Genomic DNA, 21,948 nt, shown 5'->3' with positions numbered 1-21,948 from the left:
TATGTTGTTGGTTTGGAAACATGCTTCTAACGTGAAAAATATCTGCTTCTTTGGCTACGTTCACCAGCTAGCTGCTAACTTTGTCTGTCTGCAGTTTGTAGGTAGTTTAATTCTTACTAGTTAACATCCACAGACACAGAAAACAATAATATACATCTCTCCACTTCCAAAATGTAAAATATCTTGGCATCTGGCTCAGTAAGAAATTAGCATTCAAATATCATGTTGACATCTTTGTAGCTAAACTGGGTGCTTGGCCTTTTGTTCAGAAACCAGCTGTCCTCTGATTGTATGGAGGAGACCAGTGCACCAGTTTTCCTCTCAGTTCTGATTAAGGGGATTTCAAATATCGACATGCTTCTGCCTTTACTCTGACACCCCTCAATTTACCACTCTGCCTTCAGGTCCGTCGTTGCTGATAATACTCAATACTGATAAAGATGGCTGGCCTTCCCTGTCTGAGATGATGTAATAACCGCTGGTACAGATACAACATTGTTGGAAAATTCCCATCTTATACTGTATCTCATCTCTGCTCCTCTGGCACTATGGCTCATGTCTAACCCACTCCAGTGACTGGCTTGATGCTCCAAGAGCCCTGAACCAGAACTGATCTAGGCAAAGACTGCCTTGGAATCAGAACATTCATACCTCTCCCCCTAACTTCAAGAACAACTCGACCTGTGATTGTTTTTTTACTGAGCCTGTACCATGTTTACCGTCAGTTATCTGTTTTATAAATGAATCTGTCTGTTCTTGTTATTTTGTTTGTTTCTTCTGTTCAACTGTTAACATGGCAGTGCTGCAACAGAGCATGTATGCTCAGGCTCTTTTGTATAAGTAAAGGCTGAATATATAAATAAATATTTTTAAAATTATCAAAGTTTTGAATAAGCTATTCTAGGCTTTCTGATCCTGCCAGGTGATAAAAAAAAATCCTTCTCTGCAGCTCAGTTTGTTATGTGCAGCCACAAGGCAACACAGATGTATAATAATAACCTGTCAACATCGCCTTTAATGACCTGTATAATGTGTAAAATTACCATATAGCCTATGGAGTTTCTGACATGACTGAGTTTACAACTTGGGAGCATAACGCAAGATGTTGGGATATATGAGATATCATATCATCACTCATTTATCTGATTAATTAATCTGTCAGTTATATCCTTAAGTAACTAATGTGCATTATAATTTCCCAGTTCAAGATAACATATTCAGATGCTTGTTTTATCTAACAGCTCAAAACCAAAAGATATTAGGTCTACTAGATCCTGGAGCCAGCAAATATTTTGATTTTATAGCTTGAAAAGTGAACAGCAGCTGATTAACTTTCTGTTCTCTGACTTGAATAACTGAAAAACAATCTCACCTCTTCCATTCATAATCATTTTCTTATACCAGATTGTGTTATACTCACCACTACTTTCAGTTTTTTATGCTAAACATAAATGTATACACGTGACATGCCATTACATAATAGACATTACATGTAACCAGGTGCCACGGTCAGAGGGAGATTTGTGTGTTTTACCTGCTTTTAGGCAAAGTACACATACAGTAAGACACAATGAGACGGTTCTGCTTCTCCACAAACTCTCTGTGGACATTGCAGCAGACAGTTTGCCAGGTAAGGAGGAAGCTGAGGGTGACCTGGGGCAGGAGAGGAAATAGATCAGACTGTCATTACTGTCAGCGCACTGGCTGCTGCATAATCACAATATGTCTTGGTTTTTTAACCCTTCAAATTTTGAATTAATCACCCCTGTCACACAATACCACACTGTAATAAATATTGAAACGCAAACTGTGGCTGCAAAAGATCTAATTCTTAACAAGTCATTATAGTCAAGAGGCTGTACCCAGGACTGTAGAAATCTTAAGAAGTCTCCAAAATGTCTAAACTATTGGGTTTTGTCATATTTTGTTTATTCAGTTAACTGTTATATTTTAAATAAATGACGTCTCAGCACTTTTTACATATTGCCAAGAAAATAAGAATCTAAAAACACTGGAATCAAACCATAAAATAATCCACAGTATGTCAAATAAACTGTCAGCAGATTAATAAATGGACAAAATACTAGAAAAATATAGTGGAGCCTATTTAGTCTATTCAGTCACAAGAGAACAACAAATATTGCAGATTACTTCACATGTTTCCAACAGAAGTTTTGTTTATTAAAGAATTAAGAGCTATTGCATGAACAGGGCAGCATAACCAATAAAAAAGAAACAAGACTTGTTTCTAGGAAATATTGCAAGTAAGATGATCTGTATTGAAAACTGGAAAAACTATTTCAGTCCACTAAAGAAAATATATTTTGTAGAACTCAATGATAGAAAGGAAAAAAAGAGATGAGATGTTTACAGTGTGCAAGTGCCCAGAGAGCAGATCAATTTATGCATGTGCAGAAAACCGAAGACAGTGCCCAAGGAGGTCAAACATTTATCTCTATCTAATCTGGCACGGTGGTATTGAAAATGCCACATTTGACATTCCTTATCTGCGCTTAGGGGAGAAAAAGGGAAAAAAAAGATGGAGATGTTTGATAAACTGCTGTCTAGACAAAAGCAGAAGAGGGATGGTGGAGGACGATGCTGATGACAGGTCTATTATGCCACAGAGGCGACTGGAGAAGCCAACAATTGAGAGACAGAGCTGTCACAGCATTTTGCAAAATGGCAGATTTGTGCGCCACACCAAAGGGTGTCACTCTGTCACTCGTCAAGGCAAGATGAAATAACTCACTCAGACGTCTTGCATCTGTCACTCTAGCTATGCCAGTGCTCGCTATATGACATGAAATTTAGAGAGAAAAAAAAATCTCAGTCTACTATTTTATGACTGACGAATCTGTGTGGCAGAGCATGACTGGTTGACTGGTTCACATATGAAGTGTTACTGGAAGTAAACATATGGAGGGAGTATATGAGGACAAATGGGGAAAAAAGATACTTGACACATGTGTGCCTCTGACAGAAATCCGTCTGACTCTCAGAAGCTTAAACACAGTTTGAATTATAATTTCACCGTATAACTTACATAACAGTGTATCGTCATATACAGTACATGTGTATATGGGATTCACAGATCCTTAAGACAGCTGCCAAGTTGAAGGTCTGCAGATATTTACCTTTTCTGCTGCTGCCCTCTGCTGTCTGTCACACAGAACACAAGGCAATGCTATTATGTCAGATCATTTGAGTAATGAGGGCATATGAGGTGAAATGACTGCTATAAATACAATATACTGAGGTCTGCAATTTGCATTTTCCACTTTCCATCTTAGAAGTGGTTCATTATTTGAAAGCTGTCTGTTTGTAATGGTGTATTATTTGATATTGCGACGTATAGGCCACTTATGAAAATATGTGTATCTAAGCTATGAAATATAGTAAAACAAACACAATGCACATTTGTTCACCAAAAATTCAAAAGAGTCAATCTGCAGGTCTGGGTATTTGGTGATGAAGGTAAAATGACTTTAAGGTTGCATTGAACATTTTTGATTGTGTGCAATGCTGAACTGCATCATTTATTTCCAGCAGAGATTTAAGAGGCAAAATGTCCCATTTAATGAAATGAATAATGCAGCTAGTATTCAATGTGTTGTTTACCACCCATTGTTACATGATCAGTCAATAACTGTCAAAATAGCAGTGAAAATGAGTCTTACCTCCCTTATTATTGTACTATTATTATTATTTTTTTTTTTTTTTTTTTTTTTAAATATATATATATAGTGGATAACATGATGAGAAAGTGCAGTATGGACTCCCCTTACATTTTTGTGCAGCAGAAGAAAATCATATAGCTAGGCATAAATTAGCTACCTACTGTTAGCTGATTGCTGGTTTTATAAACTTTACTGTTTTGGTTTTGGATTCAGTGTAAAAATAATAATGTAAAAATAATAATGTTTAATGTAAATCAGGAAGCCAACTGCTCACGTGCTTTTCAATTAGCATTAACAAAGTTAACATATCTTACCTGCGTGACTGAAAATCTTTGTAGACAGCTCTGTGTCTCACTCTTTACCCACTCACAGTATAGACTTTGAGACTTTGATTTAAATCATGCCTAACACCAAACCTGGTCTAACATTGGGCTCTTAAGGGACATTTTTTATCAAATTAAGCTCATTTTGTAATCCAAAGTAATCTACTTTAGGGCCGTTACCATGACAACTGCTGCTGTGAGCTTCTCTTCAGCAGCTGAGGAATCAAAGTACATGTACTCTAGTTCTTGAAGTATTTGTACTTTACTCTCTACTTATACTCCAGCACATTTCAGAGATGAAATTGCTTCACAACATTTATTTGATAACTCCTGTTACTGTTTACCAATTAAAATTTCTGTACATATACATATGAAGTGTTTATGAAATATGACCCTTTGTTATAAAACTGCCCAGCTGAAACTATTAGTCAGGTAATCAACTAGGCTACTTGACTGACAGAAATAGAATTGGTAACTAGTTTCATAATATATCAAATATCAATATCAATATGAAAATTATCTTATGGTTATGGTTATTTTATGGTTCCAGCTATAGCACTGAGGATTTATGGACTTTTCCCTTTAATTAGTTTCTTTCTTTTTTTTTCTTTTTCTTTTAAAATAATTTTGATGTTTGAACTATTTGTTGGACAGGACAAGCATCATGAAGATATCTAATTATATGATACATAATAGTCCAATTTCTGTCACAGGGACCATTTTCTGCATGGGTTTTACCTTTTATACTTATACAAGTACATTTTTCAGAATATACTTACATAGTTTTACTTATGTTACATTTTCATTGTAGGGCTTCCTTTGCTTACTTAAAGGAGTTGAACACTTTCTTCACGATGGCGCCTTAGGGTCATTGAACAGTGGTTCTCTGGGTCCATCTTGTGACCAGTTAGAATCAGTACAATTTAGAGAGAAACGTTCCTAATTCCCTGATCAGTTTCTAGTGTATATCCTGGCTGATTTCCATCCACTCTCTCCTAGATTTTCTATGTGCTTTACACGCCCTAGCTCTTAACAAAGATGAGAAGTTTAAACTTATAACAGTGTCTCTGAGTTGTACAGATGAGTTCCCTCTATTCTAAGCCCTGACACACACTCTCTCTCTCTCTTCTTGTAAAATAAGCAAACAAATCAGCTTGTTTTTTTAAAGAATATTATTTTCCATTTTTTGATAATGGCGGACTGATAAGGCTTATTCTGTCCTATATTTGACAGAGATGCTCAATTCTGTAAAAATCCAGAAACAAGGGGAACTACAATTTAACTGCACTTTGGTTTGAGAAAATTTGGTCTTGAAGGCTGTATTTCAGATTAAATGTAACAAGGTTGACTACAATTTTCAGAATAAATCCAATTGCAAAATAAATGTAGCTGATCACTCAGCAATGTAGGAGTATCAAAGGATATATGTGTTACAAGTCATCTTTTTTTTTAATGACACAGTGAATTAAAATTAAAGAACCAAGAATTACACTCATACACATCCCTAGAGATGAATCTGTAAACAATGATGAACTAATGTGATTTCACATCAGGCTCCTCTGGACTATTTAGATTTTTAGTGACAGAGAAAACAAGCCATCTTCTCTTTCTGCATTTTTAAAATTTATTTATTTATTTTTTTTTTTAGATTATTCTGATATCTACCAGCTATGTTACTTATTGCTCTTTTGCAGCTCTTCATTATCAGTCTATTTTACACTGAGGCATATAGTGGGCAGTAGTAATGTCTGTCTTTATGCTACAGAGGGCACTATTTAAACACAGTAAGATGTTACCAGTCCAAGTGGAAAATCATAAAAAAAAAAAAAAACAGGGCAGGCTTTAATTTACCTGTATTAACAGGATAAATGTTAAATTTCTGGGTCTCAGCTGGTGAAGAAGGGTGTCTGAACTTTTGCAGTTAATGCTCCCAGGCTGTGGAGCCTAAGACCCTTTTTTTTTTTTTTTTTTTTAATTTTTACATTTCCATTGTTGTACTTTATATTCTTCTCTATTTTTAACTTTAATTTTTATCCTCTTGTACCTGCTTATCTGCATGTTTTTTTTTTTAATGATCTAATTCTCCCCTTGTTCTTATTTGCATTTGCCTTTGATTATATTGTTTGTTTATTGTTTTCTTTTCCCTGACACTAAATATAAAATATATATGTTGTTCATATACAGTATGATATAATTAAATTATATATTATATTGTTATTTTAAATAAAAGATATTAGATACAATAAGATAAGAAACATAAATATTCAAAAAGGATTAAATTAAAGATATATACACTTGAATGATAAGAACTGAGTTAACAGTATTAAAAAACTAGAAGAAGAAAGGTACTTTAGGATAAAGAATGACAGAATTGTAAGCTAGTGTAGGATCTAGTAGTAGCCTGTAAAATAACATAAGGTATAGTTAGTACAATAAAGTAAGGTGTACAGTTTCAACAGTTTTGAGATACAATAATTTCTATAATCCTAATTATCTATATTAAATTCGTACACAAGTATGTTCCCACTACAAAAGCTGAATATAAAATCAGTGTCAAATTAAAGCTCCTTCAACATGCAACCGCAGCAGCATCCACCGGCTGCAGGTGTGGGAGTCTTGGGCGGCAGTCGTCAACCATCAAAGTTTTGGGATGGAAATTATTTTAGACCAATCACGATGAGGTATCAGACTTGATAGCCAATCATATTTCAGATTTGTGTTGTGGGCGTTGGCCAAAAGAAAAAAAAGAGTGCGGCGGTGCGGTGCATCCTCCCTGGCCGGCAGGAGTTTGGTTGAGAGGGTGCTGGATGGTGGGGGAGTACCACTGATGAGAGAGCGGGCGAAAGAAGGGACTAATTTAACACTGTTATATTTATCTACTGGATACTGTTAAACACCCGAGCAGAGTTTCTTCATCTACTGTGTGTGGTGAGTTCAGCAGAAAAGCCAGGGCCGGTCATTTTCGGTGAGGATGTGGTGGTTAGCAACAGTAACCGTTAACGTTAGCTAACGGATTATTGTGCCGTGACTTTTCAATGATGGAGGACCGTCAGCTTTGCTAATGTTAGCCGGCGCCGCAGAGCCACTGTGCTGTTCTTAACAGTATGATACGGACTTGAATTAATGTTTGTGTTGCAGCTATCCGTTTGAGAAGTTTAATTTTATCAGACCTGATGTGAAACGGTGTGGTCATTGTCCGCCTGCTTTTATCCCCACCCAGACGTCTCTGAACCTCCCACACCCATGATGGGCTTTTGCCTGAGGAGGAGGCTGCTCGGCTCATCCCTAAAACTCACATTTATAAAGAAATTAGAATATTTTTGAGTTTTTGTTCTCCATGTAATGACTCAAAAATAATAAAGCCGCAAGTTTAGACCGCCCAGTTGTGTTCAACTGGTCGTTCAGTGCTGTGTCCTTGCAGGCATCTTTTTCGAGCGGGTGGGATGTGAAGCACAGCACGCCAACTTTGAGCTAACGTTAGCAGGCTAACCTAGCCGATGCAGCTGTGTGGCCCGGCCCCGTTGTTTGTCAGTCCAAGGCGAGCTATTTTCACAGCTAATGTTGAAATATCCCACTGGGGGTGTGCCGTGCTACATATTCCCCGTGGTCTAGGGCTGAATGAGTTGATGGAAGGAAGTGTTTTCCAGCTTCAGAGTGAGGGGATGCAGTGACACGGCAGCCACACACTGATCCCCCCCCCCATCCCGTGACCTGACCCAGATTCATGTCTAACCAGCGCCTGATCTAAGCATGGGACTTGATTATAGGTTAAATATCTCTGAGCATTCATCAGCTGAGGTAGTCTCTGATTAATAAGAAGCAAGCTGGAGAGGTGCTCTCTGTCGTGGTGCATCAGCTGTTGAGGGCATCAAGTGCCAAGTTTTACAAAGTCACTCTGTCCTGCCTGCTTTCAGCTCAGTTTTATCATTGATGGTGTAATGTAGTAAACATAAAAGCACTTCCCAGTCATGTTGTACTATATGTAGATCTTAAAGAGAGTATTACTTTCATTATCAGTTAATTCTCTGATTGTTTTTGTGATCAATAGGTTACTTTATTGATCCATATCGTGTAAGAAAATACTGGAAAATGCCACTTACTGTCTCCTAAACCCCAAGGTGAAATCTTCATCCTCTCAGTTAGGGGTTGCATTTAAATACCTATTTTTAATATCCATCAATCTGTTGATTAGTTCCTCGAATAATTATTCATCCTGTAAAACTGATAAAAAAGTACCACAGTGAAATCTTTAAATTGCTTGTTTTGTTCAACCAACATTTAAAATCTTAAAACATGAAATATAATATCAAATAAGACAAAGAAAAGCAGCAAATCCTCACAACTGAGAAGCTAAAACTAGGGAATGTTTGAGATTTTTGCTTGAAAACTGACCTAAATAATACACTGGTTATCCAAATAGTTGCTGATTAATATTCTGTCAGCCATCATTTCAGCTTTGATTACATTGATATAAATTCCAAGGTTATCAAGTTAAATAAATTGCTTTGGTTTATGGATAGAAAATAGATTTGTGCCTTATTTTTATTACACAACACAGGCATGGTTTCTGAGGAGGCTCAAATGGTGAAGTTACTGTACATGTGGGTTGGTTATGTGCAGGAATGGAGGTGCAAAGGCTTGACGCTCACACACACCAATCTGTGTGGGCCAAACAAAGCCCTAAGCAAGCAGAGGAAAGACAGCAAATGAACTCAGATACAAGACAGAATACACATAACTCACATTGCATTTTTATTTGATTTTAAATTTATCTCTTTTCGTACATAGCAAGTTCCATGCTCTCTCTGTCATTGTTTGTAAGCGATGATGATTCAGAGGACTCGTCTGGCAATGCTGAATGAGACACTAACATTGTTGCATTTCATGCTCACTCATTTTTCTTTTGTCAACAGTTGTTACCTCTACTTGTTGTGTACATGTACAGGAACACTGACAGGGTCCAGTGTTTTTAGATGACCCACATTTTTCTACTAGTAGTATTTATATACTTTTTATTAGCTATCACAAACCCCCTGCTGAGTTATGACAGGCAAGCAGCAACCACCATGGATGACTGTTATAAACTGAGACACTTGTCATTCAATCAGACATGCCCTGAAGTACTTGTTATTAATATTTCCTCTGTGAGACAACAGTAGTTTTCACTAAAGCTAACACTTAAAACAGTGGCGTTAGGAAGAAATATAGGCTTTTGATATATGACATGCTATATGATTCCAGTCACTTAAGATGAGATCTGAATGCTTTGTCCAGCATTTAACATCTTATAGAGCAGCTGCGTTAACATTAAAGCACTTAACCACCAATATTCAGCTGTATTGGTGGTAAATGGTAAAAATGGTCACCACCCAAGACTTAAATCAATAATTAGAGATTTTGCTATCTCCTGCCTTAAACATGTTTGATTGTATTTGGCCATTTTGTTCTATGTTAATTAATGGGCAAGACTGCTTCAAAGCCACATTGGATTTTTATTTATCTTTTACACAACTTTTACTTGTAAGGTATTTAAAGAAATTGATTTTACAAAAAATGTATAAGTGATATATTGTGATATAAAATTCTACACATTGCATTTAGTTAGTGATAGATAGTTCACTGTCATGTTTTGCTGGATCACTTAAATATAATAGAGCCATCATTAATTTTATTGGTAAAACCTGCTTTTCCTACTTCAACAAGACTTCCACACAATATTCAGTCACACTGGTGAACTCATTTGTGCCCTACAGAATCAACAGTGTGACATTACTCAGCTGCATCATTGCTAAATGTAGCATTTTTTATTTGCTCAGAAACTAATGATACTAATGACACTTTCTCTCCTCACTACAGGTGACCAAGTGTATTTTGCTTCTGGTATCCAGCAGCAATGTCACAGAGGAGTGGGCAGGAGGACCCGGAGCGGTACCTCTTTGTGGACCGCGCTGTGGTCTACAACCCGGCCGCCCAGGCCGACTGGACTGCCAAGAGGCTAGTATGGATCCCATCAGAGCGCCACGGCTTCGAGGCTGCCAGCATTCGCGAGGAGCGCGGAGATGAGGTGGTGGTGGAGCTGGCTGAGAACGGGAAGAAGGCGGTCGTCAACAAGGATGACATCCAGAAGATGAACCCACCAAAGTTCAGCAAAGTAGAGGACATGGCCGAACTCACCTGCCTGAATGAGGCATCTGTGCTTCACAACCTCAAAGATCGCTACTATTCTGGCCTCATCTATGTGAGTATTTTATTAGAGTTGCAGTCACTTTTAAGAACTTGTAATCATCTAACTTTGGGTCTGAAAAAATGACAGTTTGATAGTTTAATTCTAGTGATATATCACTTTGTCAGCCTAAGTTAATGAAAGCACTGCTGTTGAATTGTAAATGTCACACAGAGAGATAAAATCTTATTATTGCAGTCACTAAAATTTTATAACAACACTAGCTGAGTGCTCTGTGGTCAGCAACAATAATTTCCTCCCTGAAAATGAAAAAGGTAATTTTGAAACATACTGTGCATTTTTTTTTTATGTCAATGTTCATCCATCTTACCGACTTTGATCACTAAGTGACAAAGAGCAGCTTCCCACCTGCTCAGTTAGGAGTCCATATATATATAATTTATTTGTCCCAGTGACTTATGTGAATTTGAAGAAACCATTTGCTTAGTTGATAGCTGGCCTCATCAGTGATGACTGAACCAGCTGCAGACAGATGACAAGCATAGTGCTTTGGGGGTGATTCTTTATGTTGGTTTGTGATACTAGTTATTATACCTGTTATACTTATTATACAAAACTTGCTTGTTCTAAGCAAAACTTTGACATTAGCATTTCACATTTGAGTTTCTGAAGAGGCTAAGAAGCTAATTTCCTTCAATGAACAAGCCATCATGTCCTACATAAGCTGTCGATTTCCCCTGTGATTATGCCCCACTTAGTGACATGCATTCCTGGAATAGCCCGGACATGGAGCTTGTGGGGCACTTGAGACCCAGGGAGGAGACAGAGGCTGAGGGGCTCACACTTAGAGGTCCAGTCATAAAGGAAGAAAATGAACTAGATTTTATTTGGGGCAGAGTGTGGGGAGGATGGATGCTTGCTTGTCCAGTCATGTTGCCCGACGAAAAACTGGTTCCAGCAGGGATTGTCTGAAAACATTAGCATCTTATATGTACATAATCTTTCCTTGTAGGTCATTATTCATCAGCTGCTGCAGTTATATTAGATTCTAGGGGAGATGAGCAGCAGTTAAAAGTACTTTTGTGGTTTTCTGCATTGGCCACTGAGATGGGTGTTTGGAAGATTTATGGATGAAATCATGACACTTGAAAGGTTAATGAAGACACCAAGTATTCTTTGTGTTGATGAGGCATGATTACGTCAGTGTCATCATCCAGTAGATAGCCTGCCAAACCACCAACATTATGGCATTATGTCCCTCAGTGGAACAGTTTAAGGAAAAAAACCACTGGCAGGTACTTTTACTCTGCTCATATTCAAAGAGTCTGTGATCTTCAGTTCATCCCAAGAGCCATTTTGCTGTGATGTGCTTGTATTTTATATTTTGCACTCTTAACTTGACCTACATTACAGCATACTGTGTGTTTTCCTAAAGTTAGCAATTTACTACATTTCCCTGTGCCTTTTTATAGCTCTCTGAATGTTTTTTATGGTGACTGTCTTGAATAATCAACTTATCTTTCAATTTTTGATTACATTTTCCCAGAGCCCAAGGTCATGTATTCATACAGCTCATTTTGTTCGACCAACACTCCAAACACGAAAGATATTTTTTACTTTTGTGATGATGAATGATGAAAACCAGCAAATATTCACACACGAAAAGCTGGAAAGCAGTTCATTTGTGGTATTTTTGCTTCAAAAATTGCTTAATGATTAATTGATTATCAACACTGATGCAATTATTTTTTTGTCAGTTGACAGGCTACTTGTTTCAGCTCTAGATACGCTACATCATGGTCTATTAAGTCTACTGTAGGTGGTGTTTGTCTTGTGTGTGCAATATGATTAGTGATTTATGATCATTCATATAGATGAATGTGTTATAAAGAGCTCTACAATGCACAGATGTGGCACAAATAATTAATTCCAGCATAAACAGGGGAAAAAAAACTCAATCTGCTGTTCCACTCCATTTTAGTAAAGATAATATTTAACCACTACATAATTGTGTTTAGCAGCATGTAATCATTTATCTACAAGACAAATAAACATTCACCACCAAACAACATGATAGACCCAGAAATCTAATGTGAGAATTGTTGTTTTTCATTGTTTGTTCTGTAGCTAAGAGTGAAGATGCCAACATAATAAAATCCATGTGTTTTTATCACAACAAAGTTTTAAACAAAAAAGTATTAATGTCATCATCAGTCAATGTTTTGTTAATGAAAGGCTTATGTTGTTAGGACCAGGCAAGGTGAAGCAGTGTGAGCTCTGCCATGTGGTCTCTGTCTACTGATGGCTCCCTGCCAAGAGACCGACTGGTCTGTCTGTATCTCCTGAGAGCAGACGTTGTTTGCAACCAATATTACAACAATAATGACCGTCCCATGACCATGACCTGACAGAAATTTCCAGAGGAAACTTTTTAAAAAACATAAATCGTGGCTTATCTCTTTGTAGATGTGTTAATAATCGGTTCCTGATTCGCACTGAGAAAATTCATGGTGCAGTGTGACTTCACCAGCCTTTTTCCAACACGAGCTACAAGAGTGTTGCCATCAAATTTGCTTTTTACTCATTCAGTTCAGTGTTGTTAAGTATTTTCACAGAGCTTTAATGGAGAAAGAACTGACCCCAGCCCCATCTCTCAGCTCAGGGAGGCTTGTGCTGAGTCACACTGTAACCAAACCGCCTTAACAGAGTTCTTTGTGCTCGCTGATAAGCAACAGCTGTCTGCTCAAGTAACTGAAACATTTTTCAGTTTTGTTGTCAGAAAACTAATTAACAGCCACTCCATGTCAGGTTTTTGATGTTTTTGCTGGTCTGCAAGGTCACAGACACGCTTTTATTCTGGTCCAGTGTGCATGCTTAGTCAATTTGTGTGCTGCTAAATTACCATGTTTTTGATTTCTGCTCAAAGCCAAAGTCCCCAAGTGTGAAGCTAATGAACAAGAGATTTGAGTTGTGTGCATGAAGAACTCTGTTGGTCAGCTGCCTTTGCGTTCCTGACTCTGCATGTTTTCCTGTCCTGCTTTTGAGGATTGTGTGACCTTTTAAGTCAGAGTAATATAGCATAGCCTTGACATAACCTGCTTTATTCCATCCACACAGAAGACAGTGGATGGAAATATGATAATCACACTTCTAACCTATTTGCATTAGGACATAAAAGTAAAAAACAATTAATACAGACTTTACAGACTGGAGGAATTGGCAACTTCATTGGGCTCAAGACATGTTTCAGTTGAAATTTTAATGGATTACAGTCCCATGTCAATCCTGGCTTTGCTGATTAGCGTGGTTGACAGAATATGGTTCAACCCAGTAGCTGAGGAGAAAGGATGACTCTCAGGACTGGATATAGTAATGATGTCACTGTGATGCATTATTGAATGCAGGCCACTATACGCTCATCCTTTGTTGCGTTGGTGTTGCGGAGTGTACATCCTGAGGAGGATGAGAGGCCACTCCAGGCTGAGAGCTTTGTGTGAACGCCTGTATCGTCAGGATGTTTCTCTGTTCATTAAGCCTGCTTCTAACTGTAGCACTGTTCTGTTTGCTCACAACTGAAACCTGGACAAGATCGTTTCTCTCTTGAATGCCTTTTATCAAGAAAACAAGATCAGGCTTGTCCAACATTTTTATTTTTCCACATACTGATAATATTATGAGTCAGCTGAGCATAAGTTCTTTATCTTCACATGGGTGCATCATTAGTACATGAACCATGATGCTGCACATGATACCTCAGCAGTAGAAATCATCACTAATGGTAATTACAACTCTATCTCATCCAGATTTGCCTTGATCGTGACAGTTTTGCCACTCTGCTTGTTTTTTTTTCTTGTGCAGAGGTAGAGACTTTGGTAAAAACCCAGCTCAGTGACTCACACATCCTCGTTTCTGTACAACATCACACTCCCCTGTGTTCACACTAGTAGAGCTATACTGTCTGACGGAGGCACCACAAGATGTTTTCCATCGTAATTCCTTACAGATTTTTGGCATTCATTTATTAAAGTCATTTTGTGTGTGTGTGTGTGTTTTTTCTTCATCTTCCTAGTTACACTTCCCCCATGTAGCATCCTCTCTCAGCTGTCAAAGCTGTTTGAATTTAGGTTAGCTCCCTCTCGTAAGCAGTAAAAAGCACAGTGGTGACAGGTTTGTCATTTTAATCAAGTGGTGTTGAGTTATATTAAGAGCAGCTTAAGATTTAGAGCAAATACAGAGCTATGAGACTCTTCATGGTCCTTCTGGGCACGATTGGAAATGACTAAAATGTGCTGTGTGATGCAAAGGCATTTCTTCATTTACCTGGGAAGTCGTTAAAGATACTTACATGGTTTTTAGGGTTTAAAAGACAAGGTAAAGCCCAGTTATCCCAGTTATGTCAGAATAGAGGGCACTGATTCATGCAATAGCAGAGACCCCAGAAATTTTTTCCCCTTTCTCCCATTGAGAGGGGCCCTGTTGCTAAGCACTGCTCGGTTCACAGACATTTATTTGGACATTTCCGGAGAGCTGGGAAGCCTTTCAACTGTGTCACAGTTCTCATCTGTTGACCATAGTTTCTCTTCGGTAGTGGGCTCAGGGCTGTGTTGAATAGCTCAAACCCTATTTATTAAGAACTCAAAGATTAATATGTAGTTCAGCCATCAGTAGATATTGTTGACTGACTAGACTTTCTGTTTTGCAAAATCTGCAGTTTGCAGAAAGGAATGAACCACAACATTGCTGCCTGTTTTCTTGTTTTGCCTATTTATTCACATGACCAGCCCCTTGCCCCGCTAATCCCCCAAATACCTTCTGGGGTCCACCATCAAGGACAGCCAGCTGAGTCATCCTGCGCCCCACTGCCTGTGGCCCATGCTGGGTCAGGAGAACTGATCTGTCTGCTTGGCGCTGTGCCCACCATAGGGGGCTTGGGACGGGGTTATTAGCCCTACAGTACGTCCTGCAAACTGAAACTGATGTTTACAGTCAGTACCAGTTAGCAGTTAGTCTTAGTAATGCTAGTGCCAACTGGTAATGTAGAACAATTTTAGTTCAGCTGGAAGATAGTACTGGTGAATCCAGAGTAACAAATCTCTGCGGTATATGACCAGGTTGCAGCACAGAACTGTGTCTAAAGCATCTGTGCACATGGAAGAGATTGGGAGGGGGGTTGATGACCATCTGGTGATCTCGTCTCCACCTTCTACACACATGGGCCACAGCACCACACGACCACCTCTAGTGACAGCCTTAAACTGTGTCACTATTATATATATGTGTGTGTGTATATATATATATATATATATATATATGTGTGTGTGTATAATATGCCCAGTCCTGGTGGTTGAGTGTAGATATACATTGTGTGTGTGTGTTTGGTGTGAACTTCCAGCCAGGTGACTGTTGTGATGTGTTTTTTGAGGTCTTTTCTCTCACTCACACACAATCCACTCTGCTCCCACGGCATGCTTTGGTCATGTCACCATTGTTCCAGGTCAACAGCTGGGGTAGCAGACCCTGGGCCCCCAGCAGCCCACTGGCTGCCACAGACAACATAATTAAAAGAATGTGGCTTTGCAGCCCAACCAAGCACAGAGATCAGAAAGGTGAAAAAAGAGTAAGGGATGAGTGAAAAGGAGTAAAGAGCAGAGGGAAGGTTTGGAGCACACTGTGCACTGGCAGAGTATATGGATGAGAGAAGAGGCGTCTGGACAGTAATGTGTAAAGGCAGAAAGGAAAAGAGAAAAAGGTTGTGGATGTCTTCTTTTCATCTTAATTTAAAGCATGATCGTGAGTGCAATGACAGCTGTTATTTATCCACCAATATTAAGATTTTATTTGCACACAAATCAAGACTTTTGATCTCAGTCACTGGTATGTGATTCAAAAAGACTTAATCCGGCGGCGTCTGCTGTTTACTGTGTACCCCCTAAATTCACAGAGTGATCCAGGAGCAGCAGACATGTCGGGATTAACCCTGTCCTCGTCTGTCTGACTACATGTCTGTCTGCATTATATAGCTGAGGGACGGATATGCTGCTGTGAATTAAAATCACCACCCCTTCAGTCTGATTTTTGTTGTCAGTCAAAGGATGTCTGTGTAAATGTACACCAGTTTAATATGGAGTTAAAAAGGAGGTGGGGAATTGCCACATGCTGTATGAGGAGGATAAGTGAGTGGAGTAAGAATCTTAAATACTGTAGGATGCTTGGCAGCGTGCCAGCAACCTGCTGTCATGTAACGTTTTTTTGGCATGATCCATGAATTTGTGCACTAATTTGCGCAACACATGGTCTTTTGAGCAAACAGGAAAACAAACTATGAAGTAAGGCAGTGATATTTGTGTCTGGATGCACTGTGCTAATTACACCAACCATTGTAATAATAGTAACTAATAAAATTTGTATTTTAATCATCTATGTCTGGTAGCAACATCTGTATCCAGTAAAATGCACAGTCAGCTCTGTTCTCACAAAATTCCTCATTCGTCATTTTGTTCAGATGGCAGGGCACTAAAATGATCTCAGAGTCAATGTAGTGCTTATTCACTGTCCATTAGGATAATCAATGCATATAAATAATAAAATACTATAAAGTATAACTGTGACATAATGGTGATATTATGGCTACTGTGTGATGAATTAACAGTAACTATGTTTTCTTTTTATAGACGTACTCTGGCCTCTTCTGTGTGGTCATAAATCCCTACAAAAACCTGCCCATCTACTCAGAGAACATCATTGAGATGTACAGGGGCAAAAAGAGGCATGAAATGCCCCCTCACATCTACGCCATCTCAGAGTCTGCATACAGATGCATGCTACAAGGTAAGTCTGAGTGTTGCTGCTGTATTATCGACCTCAACCCACCACATTTACAGGAAGCAGCACTGAGCCTGACATTAAAATGTCATTGAATGCCAGTGTATTGCTTTCAAAGGTTTTGTGTTAGATTATAGGCTGTTTTATTGTGAAGAAATGGTTATTATTACACTCTGCCTAAAAGGTCAACTCTACTTATTATATGTTCAGATTAGGCACGATGTGAGTATCACTCTTGCCTTGAGCTTGAGGTTTGGTGTCACTGTTACCTGTCAATGAATGTCACAGTCAATCTACTAGTATGTCTCCGTCTCCTTGTGATTTAGGCTGTATACTGTTAAGAGCTGATTGTTTTAATCATGGATAATCTGTGCTATAGTGTCTGCTTTCATTGCTGTGTCATTGTTTGTGCCGAACATTTCAACTGGTTCCAAAACACTTCAAACACTTCCAAAATACATGTTTGCACATCTGTATTCCCAGACCCATTTTCTTAGATGTGACTTAACAATTCTGCTACCCGGTCTTCAAAAAGACCAAAAACCTAATGGATCCCCACTATTGTGGTGGCGCATTTCTGTCTTCTACATCAAGATTTTGATTTTGCCAGTAATCTGAAGAATGCACAGAACAGGGGTCCAGAATATGTTGAGAAAGTTATGTTACATGTTTCTACAGCATAAATTCAGTATGAATGTCAGTAAGTATGAATGATAAATCCATGAAGTACAGATATGATTCACCAGTTTTTGACTCCATTTAGGCCTTCACACAGTCAGAGCATTAACTTTGTTATTTTCAAGCACCTGTCTCATCAAATATCAGTAGTGTCTTTGCTCTGAAGTTTCAGTAGATCTTTTTCAGTTTCATATTTAGCATCTTTTGGAGTACAATCTCCCCATTTAACATCTTGACACTGATGTCATCTGTGGCGTCCAGTTCGCCCTAGTTGTCGCATTTATTCAGTTCTAATTCGTTTAGGAACATAAAATCTTGTGAGCGAAGGCGGTCCATGCTGGATGATGTCTTCAAAGATCCTTGCCTGGTAGTTGGCATGCTTCCAGGCTCTATGAGCAGTGACTGACTGGGATCAGACCAGCGAGAACAGAGAGGGTGACCCCATTGCACTCCACAATAGGTCCTTTGTGTGATTGCGAAGGCCGACCAGTGGGGGTGTGACAAACTGGACAGTCCCGTCAGTCCTTTTAGGCTTTGCTTTTCCCATGTTGGGATCTGCCAGCTCGACATTTTATCCAGCTAGTTTCTTGTTGTCACCTCCTCCTCTTTTCTCCACACCCAGCTAGTTTCTTGTTGTCACCTCCTCCTCTTTTCACACATTCTCCACACACTGCATTTCTACATGGATGATCATGATGGTCATGGGGGCAGGGCTGGACAACCTGTCAGTCAGTGATGTTTTCATGTCAACATATTTGTGCATTTTCTTGTTTCTTTTAATTTGTATGAAGCGATGACCTCTGCCTTGGAGCATTTCAAAATGCTGCAGGCATTTACTGTATGTGTCTGAGATCACAGGGCTGACCTGTCCTTTTTAATGCACTGCTACTCCAACCCATTTGTGGTCCTATCAGAATTAACAGAGATGTGGTTGAAAAGGAGGTTTGTAGGTTGGAGATTAGTGGTGGCCAGCTGCTGCTCAGCTGTGGCCTTGAGCATTTCAACAACCTGGTTAATATAAGTAAATATCCAGCTGTATAGATTAGCACTGGTGTTTTTTTTCTCCAGTTGACTGTAAAGGCATTGGAGAGTAAACTACTTGGGCAGATAGCATCACATTGTTTAGTGTCCCTGTTTGGAGATGGCAAAATGGAAAAGTTTCTATATTGATATGTGCTGTGATGTAGTAAAATTTTTGGAACATCAAAATACAGAAATGTCTGTTTTTGACTCATTCAGCAGATTAAATACCTGGCAAATCAGGATACTCCATCCCTTTGATTCAAGAATCCCACAAAAATCCAGTATTGTCAAAAAGCAGTCCTGCAACATTGCCTGCAATGGTCCAACATAGTGATGAGACATTTCATCTGTTTATCTGTCAGTCGCCAGAAAATTGTCAACAATTCAAGTAATTTATCAACATTCACAGTTTTCATCTTATCCACATTTTATATCATTGTAGGTCGTATATAATTTGGTTTTGTGGTAGTTGGTTGAAACATGCAATGCAAAGACGTCACCTTGGGTTAGGAATTGATAATTGAATGTTGAAATAATCATTAGCTGCAGCCCTAGTCCAATACAAACAACAATATTAAATGGATGGTATAAGGTATAAACTGTTGACAAACATATCATCTCACATTATGTGTCACTATATTGTGTCACTCTTTGAATTAGTTGTTTAATTTCAGTGATTAGTACCAAACTTTTCATCCTCCATGTTTAGACTTTGCACTGTCAGTTGCAATCTGAACATTTGAGACAAATTAATTGTTGCCTCTAAAGTACGACCTTTGGAGCTGTAAAGATGGGTGAATCATATTTATGGCTGAAGGGTGTCTAAACCTTGCAGGGGTCTGTTAATTACTGCAACATTGCTGTGAAGCCAGTCAGCACTCAGTGAGGAGGTTAAATGAGGTGTTACCTAACAAAGATGGGGTGTGTAAGCAGACCTCTGGAACTTACTGCACATCTGTCATTGATTAGAGGTCCAGATACTTTACATAATTGCCCTCACTGCTCTACTGATGTGATGTCACTGACATACAAGAAGCTAATTTTATCATATCTGGAAATGTGTAGCAAGGAAATACTGATGCTTGCTTGAATGAAAACATGTGTTAAAGGAACTGGTCATGTCAGCAGTTGTGATGGATTCCAAGAGTGGACGTACATCAGCAGCAGTGCAAGTGTCCCAAGGTGAGGTTGTGAAACAGGGGGTCTTTGTTTCAGTGCGAACAGAGAAAGACCTCCTTCTTGAGTCTCTCCCTGGTGTTTAATCAGGGCATTAGGTCAAGTCCAGCTGGATCCATCTTGGCTTAGTGAAGTTTTTCCCAAAGCACATCCCCCTTGATTTCTCTTATAGCTGTCCATTTTATCAACAATGAACAAAGTGCTCCTCAACTCACATGTCAGCACCATTACTGATATTAAGATTAAGAAGAATGTAAAGTATGTTCCATGAAGTTATCAGGGAACCGTACACTGTAACCTATACTGTCAGGAGTGTGTGATAAAACAAGTTCAGGAATGTTTATAATGGCACAGCATACACTCTCAGCAGACGCAGGCTCACCTGGCACCAATCAGGTCTATAGCAAACAGTAATGGCTTTGATGGCCTTTTGGGCTCTTTCAACCTCAAACCTCCTTCTGGGCACACCAGAGCACATTAAGCACAGAGGACATTTTTGCTAATCTTTTGAAAAAGCAATCCACTGCCACATTTCAAAAAGATACTGCAAAGATCTGTGGATGAGGTACCGATTTACAGTCACTGAAACTATTGTTCTTTTTCTTTCAAACAGAGCTCCTCTCCCCACAAACAACTGGAGCAGATGTGGTTGTGGATAGTGAAATTGCTCAACCAGTAACTGGAAGAGCACTCCTGTTTCCATTGTAATAGATCCCAATAAATATAAGTTTTATCCTAAATAGTACGAGCACTGGAACTTTATCTATTACTGTTATTCTTTTTTTAATCAAAAAATCTTCTGTCCTCTTTAAATCAGACATAATTGGACAGATGGCTAAAACTACCAGAGGAGGACTGCTTAATACAAGCATATCTACTGCTGCTGAAATTAAGGAGCCCCCTGGAGACTTGTGCATCAAGCTAATGCTTACTTATCTGACACACAGACCCACATACAGCTTTTTCTGGGAGAGGATTTTCACTTAATTTAAAATTCTCAGCTATTATAATTGGAGGCACTAATCCAGGATTCCACGACAATGTGAGATGTGTCTAATAACATCAGTTTGATTTTAAGTAGTCTGGGGTTTTTGTTAGCAAAGAAGTTGCTTTTTCAGAGATAGGTGAGTCCAGTCAGGTGGTGTCTTATGTCCAGTTAGAACAGACTTTCTTTGGGATTTTTAGGTTTAATTCAAGCTGACAGTTGAGCAAAAAGCTTTTGATGTTTGGAAATGAAATGTCTCTTCAACAAAAGCCCACCAAATTCCTAGTTGTTGTCATTGCCGGTGCAGCTAATTCCACTTTTGCTGCCTGTTGTTCCTCCATTCATCTTAGAAATGCTCAGATGTTGATCCACAGTACAAATACCGTCTCAGTGTTGTCAACTAGCGTGAAGTGATTTCTGGCAGTCTTGGTTTATATGAGCCTTGCTCGTAAAGTCTCAGATAGTTCTTCATGTAAAGACTTTACCTGGTGCCTGTGTTTTTTACATCAGCTGCTAGAGGGGAGACAACGTATCAATATTATGAGATGAAGTAGACTTATTTCTGCTTTTTCTTCCTCTTGTTCCTGTTATGTATATTGAATATAAAACCTTCAGTATGTCTTATTTTCCCTTCTTCCAGTCAGTGATTTCCTGTCTTCTTCCCTCCAGTCAACTTTCTTTGGCTGCCACTCAAGCTTCACTGATTTATTTTGCACCTATTGAGTGCAGACTGCCCAAATGATTTCCATCAGTTCAGTTTGCATGAATACCTTGAATAAAAATCTAAATTCTGTTGTCAGTGTTACTCAAATACACTTAATCTTCCTATCAGATTTCATTACTTTTCTTCTCAGAAATGCTCCACATAAGAAACCAAACACTCTGGATCTCCACTGCGTTTGTTTCCATCTGTAAGTCCTTGGCTGAAGCATCAGCCCCAGTTCTGGCTACACCAGAGTCCAGAAATGAATGGTTTAGAATGAGTGTCTGTTTTGACGTTATAACCATATTGACAGATATCTCTGTGTCAAGGGATAGTCCAATCTCTTTTGATCAATAGTAAATGGTTTTCTTATA

At 38.8% G+C, this 21,948-nt stretch overlaps 1 protein-coding gene across 1 annotated transcript in view; it reads left to right on the top strand.

Annotated features, from left to right (window-relative positions):
- The first annotated feature begins 6,770 nt into the window (after window positions 1-6,770).
- The window catches only part of LOC108875847 (myosin-10-like), a 55,031-nt gene continuing 39,853 nt past the window's right edge, over window positions 6,771-21,948 (top strand). The window contains 3 exon segments of the mRNA XM_051070706.1: window positions 6,771-6,931; window positions 9,860-10,241; window positions 16,859-17,015. Of these exon segments, the coding sequence (XP_050926663.1) occupies window positions 9,897-10,241; window positions 16,859-17,015 (502 nt within the window). The 5' untranslated portion in view covers window positions 6,771-6,931; window positions 9,860-9,896.

Source organism: Lates calcarifer, linkage group LG5 (genome assembly GCF_001640805.2).
Source record: "Lates calcarifer isolate ASB-BC8 linkage group LG5, TLL_Latcal_v3, whole genome shotgun sequence".
NCBI classification, from domain to species: Eukaryota; Metazoa; Chordata; class Actinopteri; family Centropomidae; genus Lates; species Lates calcarifer.
Note: the sequence above shows the minus strand (reverse complement) of the source record. Positions and strands in the feature narration are given on the sequence as shown.